Source organism: Hemibagrus wyckioides, linkage group LG19 (genome assembly GCF_019097595.1).
Source record: "Hemibagrus wyckioides isolate EC202008001 linkage group LG19, SWU_Hwy_1.0, whole genome shotgun sequence".
In the NCBI taxonomy this organism is placed as follows: domain Eukaryota; kingdom Metazoa; phylum Chordata; class Actinopteri; order Siluriformes; family Bagridae; genus Hemibagrus; species Hemibagrus wyckioides.
This window is the reverse complement of record NC_080728.1, coordinates 20,870,001-20,893,572: the sequence shown is the minus strand read 5'-3', so window position 1 is coordinate 20,893,572 and position 23,572 is coordinate 20,870,001. Positions and strand designations below refer to the sequence as shown.

Sequence of the window (23,572 nt, the reverse complement as noted above, 5' to 3'; positions counted from 1 at the left end):
GTTCAGGATATAAATCCTCTCAGTCTGTAATTGTCTTCAGAAGCGACTCGCCGCTGGCACTGCGCTAACACATGACCTCCAGCTGACCTCACGCTCATGTTCAGTGACCAGTCACTCGTGTCATGTAGGAGTGAGATGAACAGAACATACACAGGACAGACATATCACCTGCTGGAAAAGGGTTTTTTTTATAAAATGATTTTAAGGAGTGAGAGGAGATGATGGAGTGAGAGGAGATGATGGAGTGAGAGGAGATGAAGGAGTGAGAGGAGATGATGGAGTGAGAGGAGATGAAGGAGTGAGAGGAGATGATGGAGTGAGAGGAGATGAAGGAGTGAGAGGAGATGATGGAGTGAGAGGAGATGATGGAGTGAGAGGAGATGAAGGAGTGAGAGGAGATGATGGAGTGAGAGGAGATGAAGGAGTGAGAGGAGATGATAGACGTTTGACAGACGTGACAGACGTTTTGATGACCGTCCTGATGGTCCAGAGTCATCTTCTTTTACCAACAACACATCATCTGTCAATCATTCTCTCTCTCTCTCTCTCTCTCTCTCTCTCTCTCTCTCTCTCTCTCTCTCTGTCTGTCTGTCTGTCTCTCTCTTGTTCTCTCTCATACACTTATTTTCTCTCTCTCCTACTCTCTATCTCTCTCTCTTTCACTTTCTCTTTCTCATAAACTCATTCTCTCTCTCACTCTTCCCCTCTCTTAAATGTGTCGTATAGTCCTTCCCTTTCTCTCTCATTCACTTTTTCCTTTAAACCTGACTTTCTTCTATACATACAGCAGGAGGGATCAGTGTGTCTGTGTGTGTGTCTGTGTGTGTGTGTGTATCCATGTGGAACCACGTGGGTCTGGTGATGTTTGGATGTTTGGCCGAGGTTTAAAGTCACTGGTCTCGTTAGCGTGACCTCCTCCATCTTCAAAGAACTCAGGAATCTGGAGTTTCTTAAGAACCTGGCCTGGAGACTGACAGCTCGACTCCGCCCACCTGTTACTCGCGGCAACGAAAAGAAACGAATGGGCTTTAGGTGAAAAGCACACAGACTTCATTAGCATAACGGATTTTTACGGTCAGCCAGTGGGCGGAGCCGTCTGGAAAAAAAACAAGCACTTTATCTGGAGAATAGAAACAGCTTCTCTCCACAGGAATAAAAGTCCTGCAGACTGACGAGGAGAAAGAGAACGCTTTTATCTTTTATAACCATCATTAAACTCGAAATCTGGAGTTTTTATCGTTAATCTTCACATAAAATGGTGTTTAAGGATGATTTATTAGCTTCAGGCTCCTGTCCTTTTGACTCAGCATGCTCACTGCTCACTGCGCTGCTTTATTCTTCAGTTGCCTTATATGGTCATACTTTCCTGTTGCTGGTTACTCTGTTGCCATGGTAGTTAATTACTCTGTTGTCTTGGTAATTAACTTCTCACAGCTCTTGCGTGATATCCTAATGCTATGGTAGTTCATTACCCAGTTGCCATGGTAATTGATTACCCAGTTGCCATGGTAGTTAATTACACTGTTGCCATGTTAATTGATTACCCATTGACCATGGTAATTGATTACCCAGTTGCCATGGTAATTGATTACCCAGTTGCCATGGTAATTGATTACCCAGTGGCCATGGTAATTGATTACCCAGTTGCCATGGTATTTGATTACCCAGTTGACATGGTAATTGATTACCCAGTGGCCATGGTAATTGATTACCCAGTTGCCATGGTAATTGATTACCCAGTTGCCATGGTATTTGATTACCCAGTTGCCATGGTAATTGATTACCCAGTTGCCATGGTAATTGATTACCCAGTGGCCATGGTAATTGATTACCCAGTTGCCATGGTAATTGATTACCCAGTGGCCATGGTAAATGATTATCCAGTTGCCATGGTAGTTAATTACCCTGTTGCCATGGTAGTTCATTAAATTACAGCTGTTGCTTGTTCCTCAGTTGCCATGGTAATTCATTTGTCACACCTCTCATGTTTCACTCTGTTTGTCACACTTGTTGTTTATTACCTTGTTACCATGGTAGTTAATTTGTCACACTTGTTGTTTATTACCTTGTTGCCATGGTAGTTAATTTGTCACACTTGTTGTTTATTACCTTGTTGCCATGGTAGTTAATTTGTCACACTTGTTGTTTATTACTTTGTTGCCATGGTAGTTAATTTGTCACACTTGTTGTTTATTACCTTGTTGCCATGGTAGTTGATTACTCTGTTGCCATGATAGTTCATTATCTAGTTCTCATGTTTTATCCAGTTCATTTATGGTACTTGTTGCTTGTTGCCCTGTTGCTGTGGTAATTAATGTCTCACACCTGTTGCTCATTGCCCCGTTGCCACAGTAATGCAGCTTGTCATGATACTGAGAAAGCATGAAGAAGCGCAAACTCCTTAAAGTCAGAGCAGCTTAAGTAGTCAGTGATGGAGCTTTAACGAGCTTCAGTCTGCTGATGAGTTAGCGTGGGACCAGTGATCCGACTCCAGACTGCTGGAACGCTGTGAGTGAAACTCCATCCAGCTTCCCTCAGCCTCAGACTCATAAAACTGCACAGCTTCTATTCATCTCTTCATTTTACAGCCATGAGATTAAACACAATCCTTATATGACCAACACGCCGGTGTTCTGAGAGCAGAGTCAGATCTAATCAGAGGGAGAAAAACCCTGAAATACTGAGGGGAGGATTCCACAGAGGATCCTGTGAAGAAACAACTGGAGAAACAACTGGAGAAATGACTAAAGAAACAACTGAAGAAACAATTGAAGAATGACTGAAGAAACAACTGAAGAAACGACTGAATAAACGAGTGAAGTGCTCTGTGTGAAGTGTCACAGCTGCACTATGAAGACATTTCTCTGGTTTATTCAGGTGATTTCTTTATTAAAGCTGAGGTAAAGCAGGAGGTTTGAGTGACCTGTGTTTCCTGAAGCCTGGACTCTCACTGTGGGGGTGGTGATGTCCAATTTGGGGCTGTCCTGCTCCTCTGGACAATCCCATCATCATCTAAATAAATCTGTTGGAGGTCTGATTTTTATTTAAGTTTATCTATTATTTATTTATTTTTAAAAATTTCATGGTATTTTTTTAAATAGTGGTGGTATTTTAACTTAAAAACGTTATATTTATATATATATATAAATAAAATATATTTTGAATGCATATATGTGAAATATTTTATTTTATTAAAATTTAAAATTTATTAAAATTTATTGTAATTTATTTTATTTTTTATTTAATTTGTTCCATTTTACCGGAGAGATTCTTGTGTACAACTAAGGAACGCCCTTGACACGAGTCCAGCCATGAGCCGTGCTGTATGTGTGAAGTGTTCCAAAGTGTGTGTGTGTGTGTGTGTGTGTAATACTCAGCCGGTTCCTGGAAGAAAGACGAGTGACAAACAAATGTCTCTGGCTGGAGTCTGACCTCAGTGCTGAGGAACGTGGTGAATAAACTTCTGTGTGGATTTATTCTGAATAAACGTGTGATGAAATGAAAGAGTGAAGCTGTAAGGCTGAGTATCAGGGCTGGGTTCGGACCCAGGGGCAGAGACGAGAGGAAATAAGCTGCCTTTTCTTCATCTGTGGTTTTATCTGAATGAGATTTGGAGATGTTTTGGAGGAACTCATGCCAGGTTTCCCCTCAGCGTCCAGGCGCTCCTCCAGACAGACCCACGTCTCTGATGAAGTGATATATCACACAGCTGCAGCAGGAGACGCGGAGAAGCTCGTGCTGATGATCTGTTATACGACACTGCAGGAATGAAAAACAGCAGCGATTGTGCTGAAGCTCATTTTTATTTGTTCCTCTGACACCACAGCAGTTTACAGACTTTTATTAATGAAACACATCAGACTTTTTATCCATTTACAGTTACACTGAAGTTAAAACTAGTTCCAGATGTCACTCACGATACAGCAGCTACACACTCGCTGCTCATCAGAGTGTCTACACGTCAATGTAGACACTAGGACTGATCACAGTGTAGTTACACCAGGGCTGATCACAGTGTAGTTACACCAGGGCTGATCACAGTGTAGTTACACCAGGACTGATCACAGTGTAGTTACACCAGGGCTGATCACAGTGTAGTTACACCAGGACTGATCACAGTGTAGTTACACGAGGGATGGACCACAGTGTAGTTACACCAGGGCTGACCACAGTGTAGTTACACCAGGGTTGACCACAGTGTAGTTACACCAGGGATGGACCACAGTGTAGTTACACCAGGGCTGACCACAGTGTAGTTACACCAGGGCTGACCACAGTGTAGTTACACCAGGGATGGACCACAGTGTAGTTACACCAGGGATGGACCACAGTGTAGTTACACCAGGGCTGACCACAGTGTAGTTACACCAGGGCTGATCACAGTGTAGTTACACCAGGACTGACCACAGTGTAGTTACACCAGGACTGACCACAGTGTAGTTACACCAGGACTGATCACAGTGTAGTTACACCAGGGCTGACCACAGTGTAGTTACACCAGGGATGGACCACAGTGTAGTTACACCAGGGCTGACCACAGTGTAGTTACACCAGGGCTGACCACAGTGTAGTTACACCAGGGCTGACCACAGTGTAGTTACACCAGGGATGGACCACAGTGTAGTTACACCAGGGATGGACCACAGTGTAGTTACACCAGGGCTGACCACAGTGTAGTTACACCAGGGCTGATCACAGTGTAGTTACACCAGGACTGACCACAGTGTAGTTACACCAGGACTGACCACAGTGTAGTTACACCAGGACTGATCACAGTGTAGTTACACCAGGGCTGACCACAGTGTAGTTACACCAGGGCTGATCACAGTGTAGTTACACCAGGGCTGATCACAGTGTAGTTACACCAGGGCTGATCACAGTGTAGTTACACCAGGGATGGACCACAGTGTAGTTACACCAGGGATGGACCACAGTGTAGTTACACCAGGGCTGATCACAGTGTAGTTACACCAGGACTGATCACAGTGTAGTTACACCAGGGATGGACCACAGTGTAGTTACACCAGGGATGGACCACAGTGTAGTTACACCAGGGATGGACCACAGTGTAGTTACACCAGGGATGGACCACAGTGTAGTTACACCAGGGATGGACCACAGTGTAGTTACACCAGGGCTGATCACAGTGTAGTTACACCAGGGCTGACCACAGTGTAGTTACACCAGGGATGGACCACAGTGTAGTTACACCAGGGCTGACCACAGTGTAGTTACACCAGGGCTGACCACAGTGTAGTTACACCAGGGCTGACCACAGTGTAGTTACACCAGGGATGGACCACAGTGTAGTTACACCAGGGATGGACCACAGTGTAGTTACACCAGGGATGGACCACAGTGTAGTTACACCAGGGCTGACCACAGTGTAGTTACACCAGGGCTGATCACAGTGTAGTTACACCAGGACTGACCACAGTGTAGTTACACCAGGACTGACCACAGTGTAGTTACACCAGGACTGATCACAGTGTAGTTACACCAGGGATGGACCACAGTGTAGTTACACCAGGGATGGACCACAGTGTAGTTACACCAGGACTGATCACAGTGTAGTTACACGAGGGATGGACCACAGTGTAGTTACACCAGGGCTGACCACAGTGTAGATACACCAGGGCTGACCACAGTGTAGTTACACCAGGGATGGACCACAGTGTAGTTACACCAGGGCTGATCACAGTGTAGTTACACCAGGGCTGATCACAGTGTAGTTACACCAGGACTGATCACAGTGTAGTTACACCAGGGATGGACCACAGTGTAGTTACATCAGGGCTGACCACAGTGTAGTTACACCAGGGCTGATCACAGTGTAGTTACACCAGGGATGGACCACAGTGTAGTTACACCAGGGATGGACCACAGTGTAGTTACACCAGGGCTGATCACAGTGTAGTTACACCAGGGCTGATCACAGTGTAGTTACACCAGGGATGGACCACAGTGTAGTTACACCAGGGCTGACCACAGTGTAGTTACACCAGGGCTGATCACAGTGTAGTTACACCAGGGATGGACCACAGTGTAGTTACACCAGGGATGGACCACAGTGTAGTTACACCAGGACTGATCACAGTGTAGTTACACCAGGGATGGACCACAGTGTAGTTACACCAGGGCTGACCACAGTGTAGTTACACCAGGGCTGATCACAGTGTAGTTACACCAGGGCTGACCACAGTGTAGTTACACCAGGGCTGACCACAGTGTAGTTACACCAGGGCTGACCACAGTGTAGTTACACCAGGGCTGATCACAGTGTAGTTACACCAGGGCTGACCACAGTGTAGTTACACCAGGGCTGATCACAGTGTAGTTACACCAGGGATGGACCACAGTGTAGTTACACCAGGGCTGACCACAGTGTAGTTACACCAGGACTGACCACAGTGTAGTTACACCAGGGCTGACCACAGTGTAGTTACACCAGGGCTGATCACAGTGTAGTTACACCAGGGCTGACCACAGTGTAGTTACACCAGGGATGGACCACAGTGTAGTTACACCAGGGCTGATCACAGTGTAGTTACACCAGGGCTGACCACAGTGTAGTTACACCAGGACTGATCACAGTGTAGTTACACCAGGGATGGACCACAGTGTAGTTACACCAGGGATGGACCACAGTGTAGTTACATCAGGGCTGACCACAGTGTAGTTACACCAGGGCTGATCACAGTGTAGTTACACCAGGGATGGACCACAGTGTAGTTACACCAGGGATGGACCACAGTGTAGTTACACCAGGGCTGATCACAGTGTAGTTACACCAGGGCTGACCACAGTGTAGTTACACCAGGGCTGATCACAGTGTAGTTACACCAGGGATGGACCACAGTGTAGTTACACCAGGGCTGACCACAGTGTAGTTACACCAGGGCTGATCACAGTGTAGTTACACCAGGGATGGACCACAGTGTAGTTACACCAGGGATGGACCACAGTGTAGTTACACCAGGGCTGATCACAGTGTAGTTACACCAGGGCTGACCACAGTGTAGTTACACCAGGGCTGACCACAGTGTAGTTACACCAGGGCTGACCACAGTGTAGTTACACCAGGGCTGATCACAGTGTAGTTACACCAGGGCTGACCACAGTGTAGTTACACCAGGGCTGATCACAGTGTAGTTACACCAGGGATGGACCACAGTGTAGTTACACCAGGGCTGACCACAGTGTAGTTACACCAGGGCTGATCACAGTGTAGTTACACCAAGGATGGACCACAGTGTAGTTACACCAGGGATGGACCACAGTGTAGTTACACCAGGGCTGATCACAGTGTAGTTACACCAGGGATGGACCACAGTGTAGTTACACCAGGGATGGACCACAGTGTAGTTACACCAGGACTGATCACAGTGTAGTTACACCAGGGATGGACCACAGTGTAGTTACACCAGGGCTGACCACAGTGTAGTTACACCAGGGCTGACCACAGTGTAGTTACACCAGGGCTGACCACAGTGTAGTTACACCAGGGCTGACCACAGTGTAGTTACACCAGGGCTGACCACAGTGTAGTTACACCAGGGCTGATCACAGTGTAGTTACACCAGGGCTGACCACAGTGTAGTTACACCAGGGCTGATCACAGTGTAGTTACACCAGGGATGGACCACAGTGTAGTTACACCAGGGCTGACCACAGTGTAGTTACACCAGGGCTGATCACAGTGTAGTTACACCAAGGATGGACCACAGTGTAGTTACACCAGGGATGGACCACAGTGTAGTTACACCAGGGCTGATCACAGTGTAGTTACACCAGGGATGGACCACAGTGTAGTTACACCAGGGCTGACCACAGCGTAGTTACACCAGGGCTGATCACAGTGTAGTTACACCAAGGATGGACCACAGTGTAGTTACACCAGGGATGGACCACAGTGTAGTTACACCAGGGCTGACCACAGTGTAGTTACACCAGGGCTGACCACAGTGTAGTTACACCAGGGCTGACCACAGCGTAGTTACACCAGGGCTGATCACAGTGTAGTTACACCAGGGCTGACCACAGTGTAGTTACACCAGGGCTGATCACAGTGTAGTTACACCAGGGATGGACCACAGTGTAGTTACACCAGGGCTGACCACAGTGTAGTTACACCAGGGCTGACCACAGTGTAGTTACACCAGGGCTGATCACAGTGTAGTTACACCAGGACTGATCACAGTGTAGTTACACCAGGGCTCACCACAGTGTAGTTACACCAGGGTTGACCACAGTGTAGTTACACCAGGGCTGATCACAGTGTAGTTACACCAGGGATGGACCACAGTGTAGTTACACCAGGGCTGACCACAGTGTAGTTACACCAGGGCTGATCACAGTGTAGTTACACCAGGGATGGACCACAGTGTAGTTACACCAGGGATGGACCACAGTGTAGTTACACCAGGGCTGATCACAGTGTAGTTACACCAGGGCTGACCACAGTGTAGTTACACCAGGGCTGACCACAGTGTAGTTACACCAGGGCTGACCACAGTGTAGTTACACCAGGGCTGATCACAGTGTAGTTACACCAGGGCTGACCACAGTGTAGTTACACCAGGGCTGACCACAGTGTAGTTACACCAGGGCTGATCACAGTGTAGTTACACCAGGACTGATCACAGTGTAGTTACACCAGGGCTGACCACAGTGTAGTTACACCAGGACTGATCACAGTGTAGTTACACCAGGGCTGATCACAGTGTAGTTACACCAGGGATGGACCACAGTGTAGTTACACCAGGGCTGATCACAGTGTAGTTACACCAGGACTGACCACAGTGTAGTTACACCAGGACTGACCACAGTGTAGTTACACCAGGACTGATCACAGTGTAGTTACACCAGGGCTGACCACAGTGTAGTTACACCAGGGCCGATCACAGTGTAGTTACACCAGGGCTGATCACAGTGTAGTTACACCAGGGCTGATCACAGTGTAGTTACACCAGGGATGGACCACAGTGTAGTTACACCAGGGATGGACCACAGTGTAGTTATACCAGGGATGGACCACAGTGTAGTTACACCAGGGCTGATCACAGTGTAGTTACACCAGGACTGATCACAGTGTAGTTACACCAGGGATGGACCACAGTGTAGTTACACCAGGGCTGACCACAGTGTAGTTACACCAGGGCTGACCACAGTGTAGTTACACCAGGGATGGACCACAGTGTAGTTACACCAGGGCTGACCACAGTGTAGTTACACCAGGACTGACCACAGTGTAGTTACACCAGGGATGGACCACAGTGTAGTTACACCAGGGCTGATCACAGTGTAGTTACACCAGGGCTGACCACAGTGTAGTTACACCAGGGCTGACCACAGTGTAGTTACACCAGGGCTGACCACAGTGTAGTTACACCAGGGCTGATCACAGTGTAGTTACACCAGGGCTGATCACAGTGTAGTTACACCAGGACTGATCACAGTGTAGTTACACCAGGGATGGACCACAGTGTAGTTACACCAGGGCTGACCACAGTGTAGTTACACCAGGGCTGATCACAGTGTAGTTACACCAGGGCTGACCACAGTGTAGTTACACCAGGGATGGACCACAGTGTAGTTACACCAGGGCTGACCACAGTGTAGTTACACCAGGGCTGATCACAGTGTAGTTACACCAGGGCTGACCACAGTGTAGTTACACCAGGGCTGATCACAGTGTAGTTACACCAGGGATGGACCACAGTGTAGTTACACCAGGGCTGACCACAGTGTAGTTACACCAGGGATGGACCACAGTGTAGTTACACCAGGACTGATCACAGTGTAGTTACACCAGGGCTGACCACAGTGTAGTTACACCAGGGCTGACCACAGTGTAGTTACACCAGGGCTGACCACAGTGTAGTTACACCAGGGCTGATCACAGTGTAGTTACACCAGGACTGATCACAGTGTAGTTACACCAGGGTTGACCACAGTGTAGTTACACCAGGGCTGACCACAGTGTAGTTACACCAGGGCTGACCACAGTGTAGTTACACCAGGGCTGACCACAGTGTAGTTACACCAGGGCTGACCACAGTGTAGTTACACCAGGGATGGACCACAGTGTAGTTACACCAGGGCTGATCACAGTGTAGTTACACCAGGGCTGACCACAGTGTAGTTACACCAGGGCTGACCACAGTGTAGTTACACCAGGGCTGACCACAGTGTAGTTACACCAGGGATGGACCACAGTGTAGTTACACCAGGGCTGATCACAGTGTAGTTACACCAGGGCTGATCACAGTGTAGTTACACGAGGGCTGACCACAGTGTAGTTACACCAGGGCTGATCACAGTGTAGTTACACCAGGGATGGACCACAGTGTAGTTACACCAGGGATGGACCACAGTGTAGTTATACCAGGGATGGACCACAGTGTAGTTACACCAGGGCTGATCACAGTGTAGTTACACCAGGGATGAACCACAGTGTAGTTACACCAGGGCTGACCACAGTGTAGTTACACCAGGGCTGACCACAGTGTAGTTACACCAGGGATGGACCACAGTGTAGTTACACCAGGGCTGATCACAGTGTAGTTACACCAGGGCTGATCACAGTGTAGTTACACCAGGGCTGACCACAGTGTAGTTACACCAGGGCTGACCACAGTGTAGTTACACCAGGGCTGACCACAGTGTAGTTACACCAGGGCTGATCACAGTGTAGTTACACCAGGGCTGACCACAGTGTAGTTACACCAGGGCTGACCACAGTGTAGTTACACCAGGGCTGACCACAGTGTAGTTACACCAGGGCTGACCACAGTGTAGTTACACCAGGGCTGATCACAGTGTAGTTACACCAGGGCTGATCACAGTGTAGTTACACCAGGGATGGACCACAGTGTAGTTACACCAGGGCTGACCACAGTGTAGTTACACCAGGGCTGATCACAGTGTAGTTACACCAGGACTGATCACAGTGTAGTTACACCAGGGCTGACCACAGTGTAGTTACACCAGGGCTGACCACAGTGTAGTTACACCAGGGCTGACCACAGTGTAGTTACACCAGGGCTGACCACAGTGTAGTTACACCAGGGCTGACCACAGTGTAGTTACACCAGGGATGGACCACAGTGTAGTTACACCAGGGCTGATCACAGTGTAGTTACACCAGGGCTGATCACAGTGTAGTTACACGAGGGCTGACCACAGTGTAGTTACACCAGGGCTGATCACAGTGTAGTTACACCAGGGCTGATCACAGTGTAGTTACACCAGGGCTGACCACAGTGTAGTTACACCAGGGATGGACCACAGTGTAGTTACACCAGGGCTGATCACAGTGTAGTTACACCAGGGCTGATCACAGTGTAGTTACACCAGGGCTGACCACAGTGTAGTTACACCAGGGCTGACCACAGTGTAGTTACACCAGGGATGGACCACAGTGTAGTTACACCAGGGATGGACCACAGTGTAGTTACACCAGGGCTGATCACAGTGTAGTTACACCAGGGCTGACCACAGTTTAGTTACACCAGGGCTGACCACAGTGTAGTTACACCAGGGATGGACCACAGTGTAGTTACACCAGGGCTGATCACAGTGTAGTTACACCAGGGCTGACCACATTGTAGTTACACCAGGGCTGACCACAGTGGAGTTACACCAGGGATGGACCACAGTGTAGTTACACCAGGGCTGACCACAGTGTAGTTACACCAGGGCTGACCACAGTGGAGTTACACCAGGGATGGACCACAGTGTAGTTACACCAGGGCTGACCACAGTGTAGTTACACCAGGGCTGACCACAGTGTAGTTACACCAGGGCTGACCACAGTGTAGTTACACCAGGGATGGACCACAGTGTAGTTACACCAGGGCTGACCACAGTGTAGTTACACCAGGGCTGACCACAGTGTAGTTACACCAGGGCTGACCACAGTGTAGTTACACCAGGGCTGACCACAGTGTAGTTACACCAGGGTTGACCACAGTGTAGTTACACCAGGGCTGACCAACAGGACAGGAGTTAAAGACTGGAGCTCATTAATAATCCTAAACCTCAATCCCCTGTTCCCCTGTTGCCATGGTAAATAATTTGTGAAATTCGTCATTTGTTACACTGTTGCTGTGGTCACTGATGTGTCACACCTGCGCTTTGTTACACTGTTGTCATGGTAACACACCCGAGGAACTGTAAAGTGCAAACTCTTCTGTCCTGATGATGTTGGAAACCTTATCTTACCTCGTTACCCTGTTGCCATGGCAATTAATTTGTCACACCTGCTGCTTGTTACAGCACAGAAACCAGGACAGTGTTAGAGCTTTAACCCTGACACTGAAGACTCCTCCCTTAACCTGTTAAATAAACATCTCTTTAAGACACACACACACACACACACACACACACACACTGATTCCTGATGTACAGTCAGGGTGTGTGGTTGTGATGCTCCTTCACTCTGACACACAGGAGCAGATTGCAGTAGGAGTGTGTGTTTCAGAGTGGAAATGTAAATGAGTTATGAATATTCATGAGCTTGGCTCCGGTCTGATGAGGCGGTGATGTTGTGCTGAAGCTCCTGAGTGTCTCTATACGGTGTGTAGGGAGCCTCAACACGCTGAAATCAGATCAAACCCACTGCATTTGTTCTGCTTCAGTTTGAGTGAAATGTTTTCGTCTGGATGTCGGAACAGCCTGGGACATTTTATTCAAATTGCGTCTGATTTATATACATCAGTTTGTACTGAATATTTATTTTAAAAGGAAATCTGTGTTTAATAACAAACAGCGTGTGTTAAAATGTTCTCCTGATTATTCTGGGCTTTGAAGATGAAGCTGCTCACATGGAAATTCCCTTTTTGTTCATCCATTATCATGAGGAAGGAACAACAAAGAGCTTTTCTTCTCACTGACATTAAAGCGTGATGCGCTGGATTTATCCAATCAGGCCTGCTGATATACGAATATGCAAATTAGAAGAGGGCTGCAGCGGGGTTTAGGAATGTGGAGTATGAAACGTCAGATTATGAAGATGTTCAGGATTCAGTGTTAATCCCAGGTAAAGTGTGTGTAGTGTGAAACCTCCAGCTACACAATCCCAGGATTCTATCAACTCAGAGTTTATGACTATTTCACGTGTGAGAAGCTCTGTGATTATCCTTCAGACGCAGCCCCCAATCGGGCAGATAATGACCTGGCATGGACTGTGTGTGTGTGTGTGTGTGTGTGTGTGTGTGTATGAATGGGTGTTTTGTTTGTGACACAGTGATTTGTAAAGGCTGGAAGAGATCTTTAATGTGAGCGGTGGGAAAAAATCCATCGACTTTTCATTACAGAGCCTGAAGTGTTAAACCAGCCACGCCTCCTCCTCCTTCTCCGCCCCTCCTCTTCCTCCTCCTCCTCCTCCTCCTCCTCTTCTCTATTTCTCTCTCCCCCTCCTCTTCTCTGTCTCTTTCTCTTCCTCTTTATCTCTCTCTTCGTCCTCCTTGTCCTCCTCTTCTCTATCTCTCTCTTCTTCTCTTCCTCCTCCTCTTTATCTCTCTCCTCCTTCTCCTCCTCTCTATCTCTCTCTTCTTCTCTTCCTCCTCCTCTTTATCTCTCTCCTCCTTCTCCTCCTCTCTATCTAACTCTTCTTCTCTTCCTCCTTCTCCCCCTCCTCCCCTCCTTTATTTTGGGGAAATTCAACAGTTACAGAAGATCAACAGACAGATAACCTGCAGGTTTTTAACCTAAAGATAGAAAAAGAGAAATTTAAAGAAGACTTTTAAAAAATTTAAAAGAAAAGAAATTATGTACAAATTATAAAAGAAAATAAATAAATAAAAAATATTGCACAATACAAATAATAATAAACTAATAACAGTACAAATACTAAAAGAAAGTAAGATTTTATAAAATTGTAAAATATAAAATTATAAAATATAAAATGGTAAATATATTGCACATAGGATCATCACTGTAATGCAGTGTTGTAAGTCTGACAGCCGCTGGTATGAATGACCTGAAGTAGCGCTCCCTCTTAACTGAACTGAGAACTGTGAGTGTGAGTGCTGTGAGTGTGAGTGTTGTGAGAGTGGGTGTTGTGAAATTGGAGTGTGAGTGCTGTGATTGTGAGTGTGAGTGCTGTGAGTGTGAGTGCTGTGAGTGTGAGTGCTGTGATTGTGAGTGCTGTGTGTGTGAGTGCTGTGAGTGTGAGTGCTGTGTGTGTGAGTGCTGTGATTGTGAGTGTGAGTGCTGTGTGTGTGAGTGCTGTGTGTGTGAGTGCTGTGAGTGTGAGTGCTGTGTGTGTGAGTGCTGTGATTGTGAGTGTGAGTGCTGTGTGTGTGAGTGCTGAGTGTGAGTGCTGTGTGTGTGAGTGCTGTGATTGTGAGTGCTGTGTGTGTGAGTGCTGTGAGTGTGAGTGCTGTGATTGTGAGTGTGTGAGTGTGAGTGCTGTGAGTGTGAGTGTTGTGAGATGCGAGTGTTGTGAAATTGGAGTGTGAGTGCTGTGAGTGTGAGTGCTGTGAGTGTGAGTGCTGTGTGTGTGAGTGCTGTGATTGTGTGTGTGAGTGCTGTGATTGTGGTTGTGATTGTGGTTGTGTGTGTGAGTGCTGTGATTGTGTGTGTGAGTGCTGTGTGTGAGTGCTGTGTGTGTGAGTGCTGTGATTGTGAGTGTGAGTGCTGTGTGTGTGAGTGCTGTGAGTGTGAATGCTGTGATTGTGAGTGTGAGTGCTGTGTGTGTGAGTGCTGTGACTGTGAGTGCTGTGATTGTGAGTGCTGTGTGTGTGAGTGCTGTGAGTGTGAGTGCTGTGATTGTGAGTGTGTGAGTGCTGTGAGTGTGAGTGCTGTGAGTGTGAGTGCTGTGAGTGTGAGTGCTGTGTGTGTGAGTGCTGTGATTGTGTGTGTGAGTGCTGTGATTGTGGTTGTGTGTGTGAGTGCTGTGTGTGTGAGTGCTGTGTGTGTGAGTGCTGTGATTGTGTGTGTGAGTGCTGTGATTGTGGTTGTGTGTGTGAGTGCTGTGTGTGTGAGTGCTGTGTGTGTGAGTGCTGTGATTGTGTGTGTGAGTGCTGTGTGTGTGAGTGCTGTGTGTGTGAGTGCTGTGATTGTGAGTGCTGTGTGTGTGAGTGCTGTGAGTGTGAGTGCTGTGTGTGTGAGTGCTGTGATTGTGAGTGTGAGTGCTGTGTGTGTGAGTGCTGTGAGTGTGAGTGCTGTGTGTGTGAGTGCTGTGATTGTGAGTGCTGTGTGTGTGAGTGCTGTGAGTGTGAGTGCTTTGATTGTGAGTGTGAGTGCTGTGAGTGTGAGTGTTGTGAGATGCGAGTGTTGTGAAATTGGAGTGTGAGTGCTGTGAGTGTGAGTGCTGTGAGTGTGAGTGCTGTGTGTGTGAGTGCTGTGATTGTGTGTGTGAGTGCTGTGATTGTGTGTGTGAGTGCTGTGTGTGTGAGTGCTGTGATTGTGTGTGTGAGTGCTGTGATTGTGGTTGTGTGTGTGAGTGCTGTGTGTGTGAGTGCTGTGATTGTGTGTGTGAGTGCTGTGTGTGTGAGTGCTGTGTGTGTGAGTGCTGTGATTGTGAGTGTGAGTGCTGTGTGTGTGAGTGCTGTGTGTGTGAGTGCTGTGTGTGTGAGTGCTGTGATTGTGAGTGTGAGTGCTGTGTGTGTGAGTGCTGTGAGTGTGAGTGCTGTGTGTGTGAGTGCTGTGATTGTGAGTGTGAGTGCTGTGTGTGAGTGCTGTGAGTGTGAGTGCTGTGTGTGTGAGTGCTGTGATTGTGAGTGCTGTGTGTGTGAGTGCTGTGGGTGTGAGTGGTGTGATTGTGAGTGTGAGCGTTGTGAGATGCGAGTGTTGTGAAATTGGAGTGTGAGGGCTGTGAGTGTGAGTGCTGTGAGTGTGAGTGCTGTGTGTGTGAGTGCTGTGATTGTGTGTGTGAGTGCTGTGTTTGTGGTTGTGTGTGTGAGTGCTGTGTGTGTGAGTGCTGTGATTGTGTGTGTGAGTGCTGTGATTGTGTGTGTGAGTGCTGTGTGTGTGAGTGCTGTGTGTGTGAGTGCTGTGATTGTGAGTGTGAGTGCTGTGTGTGTGAGTGCTGTGTGTGTGAGTGCTGTGATTGTGTGTGAGTGCTGTGTGTGTGAGTGCTGTGTGTGAGTGCTGTGAGTGTGAGTGCTGTGATTGTGAGTGTGAGTGCTGTGTGTGTGAGTGCTGTGAGTGTGAGTGCTGTGTGTGAGTGCTGTGTGTGTGAGTGCTGAGTGTGAGTGCTTTGATTGTGAGTGTGTGAGTGTGAGTGCTGTGAGTGTGAGTGTTGTGAGATGTGAGTGTTGTGAAATTGGAGTGTGAGTGCTGTGAGTGTGAGTGCTGTGAGTGTGAGTGCTGTGAGTGTGAGTGCTGTGTGTGTGAGTGCTGTGATTGTGTGTGTGAGTGCTGTGATTGTGGTTGTGTGTGTGAGTGCTGTGTGTGTGAGTGCTGTGATTGTGTGTGTGAGTGCTGTGATTGTGGTTGTGTGTGTGAGTGCTGTGTGTGTGAGTGCTGTGATTGTGTGTGTGAGTGCTGTGTGTGTGAGTGCTGTGTGTGTGAGTGCTGTGTGTGTGAGTGCTGTGATTGTGAGTGTGAGTGCTATGTGTGTGAGTGCTGTGAGTGTGAGTGCTGTGTGTGTGAGTGCTGTGATTGTGAGTGTGAGTGCTGTGTGTGTGAGTGCTGTGAGTGTGAGTGCTGTGTGTGTGAGTGCTGTGATTGTGAGTGCTGTGTGTGTGAGTGCTGTGAGTGTGAGTGCTGTGATTGTGCGTGTGTGAGTGCTGTGAGTTGAGTGTTGTGAGATGCGAGTGTTGTGAAATTGGAGTGTGAGTGCTGTGAGTGTGAGTGCTGTGTGTGTGAGTGCTGTGATTGTGTGTGTGAGTGCTGTGATTGTGGTTGTGTGTGTGAGTGCTGTGTGTGTGAGTGCTGTGATTGTGTGTGTGAGTGCTGTGATTGTGGTTGTGTGTGCTGTGTGTGTGAGTGCTGTGTGTGTGTGTGAGTGCTGTGTGTGTGAGTGCTGTGTGTGTGAGTGCTGTGATTGTGAGTGTGAGTGCTGTGTGTGTGAGTGCTGTGAGTGTGAGTGCTGTGTGTGTGAGTGCTGTGATTGTGAGTGCTGTGTGTGTGAGTGCTGTGAGTGTGAGTGCTTTGATTGTGAGTGTGTGAGTGTGAGTGCTGTGAGTGTGAGTGTTGTGAGATGCGAGTGTTGTGAAATTGGAGTGTGAGTGCTGTGAGTGTGAGTGCTGTGAGTGTGAGTGCTGTGTGTGTGAGTGCTGTGATTGTGTGTGTGAGTGCTGTGATTGTGTGTGTGAGTGCTGTGTGTGTGAGTGCTGTGATTGTGTGTGTGAGTGCTGTGATTGTGGTTGTGTGTGTGAGTGCTGTGTGTGTGAGTGCTGTGATTGTGTGTGTGAGTGCTGTGTGTGTGAGTGCTGTGTGTGTGAGTGCTGTGATTGTGAGTGTGAGTGCTGTGTGTGTGAGTGCTGTGAGTGTGAGTGCTGTGTGTGTGAGTGCTGTGATTGTGAGTGTGAGTGCTGTGTGTGTGAGTGCTGTGAGTGTGAGTGCTGTGTGTGTGAGTGCTGTGATTGTGAGTGTGAGTGCTGTGTGTGAGTGCTGTGAGTGTGAGTGCTGTGTGTGTGAGTGCTGTGATTGTGAGTGCTGTGTGTGTGAGTGCTGTGAGTGTGAGTGCTGTGATTGTGAGTGTGAGTGTTGTGAGATGCGAGTGTTGTGAAATTGGAGTGTGAGTGCTGTGAGTGTGAGTGCTGTGAGTGTGAGTGCTGTGTGTGTGAGTGCTGTGATTGTGTGTGTGAGTGCTGTGATTATGGTTGTGTGTGTGAGTGCTGTGTGTGTGAGTGCTGTGATTGTGTGTGTGAGTGCTGTGATTGTGGTTGTGTGTGTGAGTGCTGTGTGTTTGAGTGCTGTGATTGTGTGTGTGAGTGCTGTGTGTGTGAGTGCTGTGTGTGTGAGTGCTGTGAGTGTGAGTGCTGTGTGTGTGAGTGCTGTGAGTGTGAGTGCTGTGTGTGTGAGTGCTGTGATTGTGAGTGTGAGTGCTGTGTGTGTGAGTGCTGTGAGTGTGAGTGCTGTGTGTGAGTGCTGTGTGTGTGAGTGCTGAGTGTGAGTGCTTTGATTGTGAGTGTGTGAGTGTGAGTGCTGTGAGTGTGAGTGTTGTGAGATGTGAGTGTTGTGAAATTGGAGTGTGAGTGCTGTGAGTGTGAGTGCTGTGAGTGTGAGTGCTGTGAGTGTGAGTGCTGTGTGTGTGAGTGCTGTGATTGTGTGTGTGAGTGCTGTGATTGTGGTTGTGTGTGTGAGTGCTGTGTGTGTGAGTGCTGTGATTGTGTGTGTGAGTGCTGTGATTGTGGTTGTGTGTGTGAGTGCTGTGTGTGTGAGTGCTGTGATTGTGTGTGTGAGTGCTGTGTGTGTGAGTGCTGTGTGTGTGAGTGCTGTGTGTGTGAGTGCTGTGATTGTGAGTGTGAGTGCTATGTGTGTGAGTGCTGTGAGTGTGAGTGCTGTGTGTGTGAGTGCTGTGATTGTGAGTGTGAGTGCTGTGTGTGTGAGTGCTGTGAGTGTGAGTGCTGTGTGTGTGAGTGCTGTGATTGTGAGTGCTGTGTGTGTGAGTGCTGTGAGTGTGAGTGCTGTGATTGTGCGTGTGTGAGTGCTGTGAGTTGAGTGTTGTGAGATGCGAGTGTTGTGAAATTGGAGTGTGAGTGCTGTGAGTGTGAGTGCTGTGTGTGTGAGTGCTGTGATTGTGTGTGTGAGTGCTGTGATTGTGGTTGTGTGTGTGAGTGCTGTGTGTGTGAGTGCTGTGATTGTGTGTGTGAGTGCTGTGATTGTGGTTGTGTGTGCTGTGTGTGTGAGTGCTGTGTGTGTGTGTGTGTGAGTGCTGTGTGTGTGAGTGCTGTGTGTGAGTGCTGTGATTGTGTGTGTGAGTTCTGTGTGTGTGAGTACTGTGATTGTGTGTGTGAGTGCTGTGTGTGTGAGTGCTGTGATTGTGGTTGTGTGTGTGAGTGCTGTGTGTGTGAGTGCTGTGATTGTGTGTGTGAGTGCTGTGTGTGTGAGTGCTGTGTGTGTGAGTGCTGTGATTGTGTGTGTGAGTGCTGTGTGTGTGAGTGCTGTGATTGTGGTTGTGTGTGTGAGTGCTGTGATTGTGTGTGTGAGTGCTGTGTGTGCTAATGCTGTGAGTGTCATGTGTGATGAAGCTGTTTGTCTGCTTTGTGTTTCAGAGCTGCAGTCGAGTCACTCCTTTGAGTTCTACACTGTGTCTGAGAAGCAGATGGACTACAGGATCCTGTACGTGGACGAGGATCAGGACCGCATGTATGTGGGCTGTAAAGATCATCTGCTCTCTATGGACATCAACAACATCACTCAGGGAACACTGAAGGTCAGTCACAGCTTCTGAAGATCAACATCTCACACAACTCACACACCCAGATACGGGATACACACCTTCAGCACACTCACGCTTAGCCCCACAGAGTCTTCATCATCATCGCTATTATCACCACCATCACCATAACCACCACCATAACCATCACCACCATCATAACCATCACCATAACCATCACCACCATCATAACCATCACCACCATCATAACCATCACCATAACCATCACCACCATCATAACCATCACCACCATCATAACCATCACCATAACCATCACCACCATCATAACCATCACCACCATCATAACCATCACCATAACCATCACCACCATCATAACCATCACCATAACCATTACCACCATCATAACCATCACCACCACCATAACCATCACCACCACCATAACCATCACCACCATCATAACCATCACCATAACCATCACCACCACCATAACCATCACCACCATCATAACCATCACCATAACCATCACCACCATCATAACCATCACCACCATCATAACCATCACCATAACCATTACCACCATCATAACCATCACCATAACCATTACCACCATCATAACCATCACCACCACCATAACCATCACCACCACCATAACCATCACCACCATCATAACCATCACCATAACCATCACCACCATCATAACCATCACCACCACCATAACCATCACCACCATCATAACCATCACCATAACCACCATCATAACCATCACCACCATCATAACCATCACCATAACCATCACCACCATCATAACCATCACCATAACCATCACCACCATCATAACCATCACCATAACCATCACCACCATCATAACCATCACCACCACCATAACCATCACCACCATCATAACCATCACCATAACCATCACCACCATCATAACCATCACCACCATCATAACCATCACCACCACCATAACCATCACCACCATCATAACCATCACCACCACCATAACCATCACCACCATCATAACCATCACCACCACCATAACCATCACCACCATCATAACCATCACCACCACCATAACCATCACCACCATCATAACCATCACCACCACCATAACCATCACCACCACCATAACCATCACCACCATCATAACCATCACCATAACCATCACCACCATCATAACCATCACCATAACCATCACCACCATCATAACCATCACCACCATCATAACCATCACCATAACCATCACCACCATCATAACCATCACCACCATCATAACCATCACCACCATCATAACCATCACCATAACCATCACCACCATCATAACCATCACCACCATCATAACCATCACCATAACCATCACCACCATCATAACCATCACCATAACCATCACCACCATCATAACCATCACCACCACCATAACCATCACCACCATCATAACCATCACCATAACCATCACCACCATCATAACCATCACCACCATCATAACCATCACCACCACCATAACCATCACCACCATCATAACCATCACCACCACCATAACCATCACCACCATCATAACCATCACCACCACCATAACCATCACCACCATCATAACCATCACCACCACCATCACCACCATCATAACCATCACCACCACCATAACCATCACCACCATCATAACCATCACCACCACCATAACCATCACCACCATCATAACCATCACCATAACCATCACCACCATCATAACCATCACCACCATCATAACCATCACCACCATCATAACCATCACCACCATCATAACCATCACCATAACCATCACCACCATCATAACCATCACCACCATCATAACCATCACCATAACCATCACCACCATCATAACCATCACCACCATCATAACCATCACCATAATCATCACCACCATCATAACCATCACCATAACCATCACCACCATCATCATAACCACCACCAGCATCATAACCACCACCATCACCATAACCACCACCACCATCATAACCATCACCATAACCATCACCACCATCATCATAACCACCACCACCATCATAACCACCACCATCACCATAACCACCACCACCATCATAACCACCACCATCATTATAACCACCATCATCACCATAACCACCACCACCATCATAACCATCACCATAACCACCACCACCATCATAACCACCACCATCACCATAACCACCACCATCACCATAACCACCACCACCATCACCATAACCACCACCACCATCATAACCACCACCACCATCATAACCATCACCACCATCAGCATAACCACCACCACCATCATAACCACCACCATCACCATAACCACCACCACCATCATAACCACCACCACCACCATAACCACCACCTCCATCATAACCACCACCATCACCATAACCACCACCACCATCATAACCATCACCACCATCATAACCACCACCATCACCATAACCACCACCACCATCATAACCACCACCATCACCACCACCATCACCATAACCACCACCATCACCACCCCCTCCATCACCACCATCATCATAACCACTGCCACCATCATAACCCCTGCCACCATCACCACCACCATAACCACCACCATCACCATCACCACCACCACCACCATCATAACCACCACCACCATCATAACCACCACCATCACCACAACCACCACCACCATCATAACCACCACCATCACCACAACCACCACCACCATCATAACCACCACCACCATCATAAACACCATCACTACCACCATCATCACTACCACCACCATCATCATAACCACCACCACCATCATAAACACCATCACTACCACCATCATCACCACCACCACCACCATCATAACCACCACCACCATCATAACCACCACCATCACCACAACCACCACCACCATCATAACCACCACCATCACCACAACCACCACCACCATCATAACCACCACCACCATCATAAACACCATCACTACCACCATCATCACTACCACCACCATCATCATAACCACTGCCACCATCACCACCCCCTCCATCACCACCATCATCATAACCACTGCCACCATCATAACCCCTGCCACCATCACCATCATGATCACCATCACAATCACCACCCCCTCCATCACCATCATCATCATCATTATCACCACCCCCTCCATCACCATCATCATCATAATCATCACCACCCCCTCCATCACCATCACCATTATCATCATTACCACCCCCTCCATCACCATCATCATCACTATTATCACCACCATCATAATCACCACCTGATCTGTGTGTATGTGTGTGTGTGTTCTATATCACAGATCATGTGACCTCTACTAGCTTTACACTTATTGGTCACTGAGTCGCTCCAACTTGCCACAGCTGTCACGTCACTTATGAGGACACGCCCACTTCTAGGCGCTGTTGCTTGTGTCACAGGAAGTCGCAGCTTGCGTTGATAATTAATGTAACATAACGGAGCATTTTATTGCGATATCGCAATCATTCTCTCAGAAATCAAACTGCAACCACACAGAAAGTGGTTTAGTCCAAACAGACTGATGTTTATAAAAACAAGTGAAAATGTTGAGAAAAAATAATTGTTTGGTTGCATGGTTGTTGAGGCCAAGTTAATGAGTGTAATTACACACACACACACACACACACACACAATGCAGGTTAATGACACTGATGACTTCCAGAGAAAACAACACTCCGCTCTGTGACTCCACTCACAATAAAACACAACAATTAAACAAATTATTATCCGTAAAATCCAAATATTTAAAAACTCCAGATTTATAAAGTGACTAATTTTTCCTGATGTGTTTTTCCCTCACAGATTCACTGGCCTGCGTCCAACACCAAGATCGAGGAGTGTCAGATGGCTGGAAAAGATCCAACTGTAAGCAGGAATGTTGATAATGTAGTGTAATGCAGTGTGTGTGTGTGTGTGTGTGTCTGTGTGCTATCAGGTCATGCTCTCTCGCCGTCATTCATTTGGATTGTTTATAATTTGTAGAGTGAAGCAGTGTGTAGGAGTGGAGTAATGCTCTCATCCTCTCAGAGAAAAGAAAAATATACTGCAATTATACACACACACACACACACACACACACTAATGGCTCGGTGAGGAATTTTAATGATCATCTCTACGGCTATCGAATAAAACATTACTGCTCACATCACCTCAATATTTATTTAAAGAAGAAAACTGCAATAATAATAATAATAATAATAATAATAATAATAATAATAATAATAATAATAATAATAATAATAATAATAATGATGATGATAATGATAATGA

General features: G+C 47.4%; 1 protein-coding gene across 1 annotated transcript in view; it reads left to right on the top strand.

Annotated features, from left to right (window-relative positions):
- Positions 1 to 23,572, top strand: part of sema3c (sema domain, immunoglobulin domain (Ig), short basic domain, secreted, (semaphorin) 3C) — a 68,531-nt gene that overhangs the window by 21,915 nt on the left and 23,044 nt on the right. The window contains exons 3-4 of the mRNA XM_058416820.1: positions 19,173 to 19,333; positions 23,105 to 23,167. Of these exons, the coding sequence (XP_058272803.1) occupies positions 19,173 to 19,333; positions 23,105 to 23,167 (224 nt within the window). The remainder of the gene's footprint in view (positions 1 to 19,172; positions 19,334 to 23,104; positions 23,168 to 23,572) is intronic.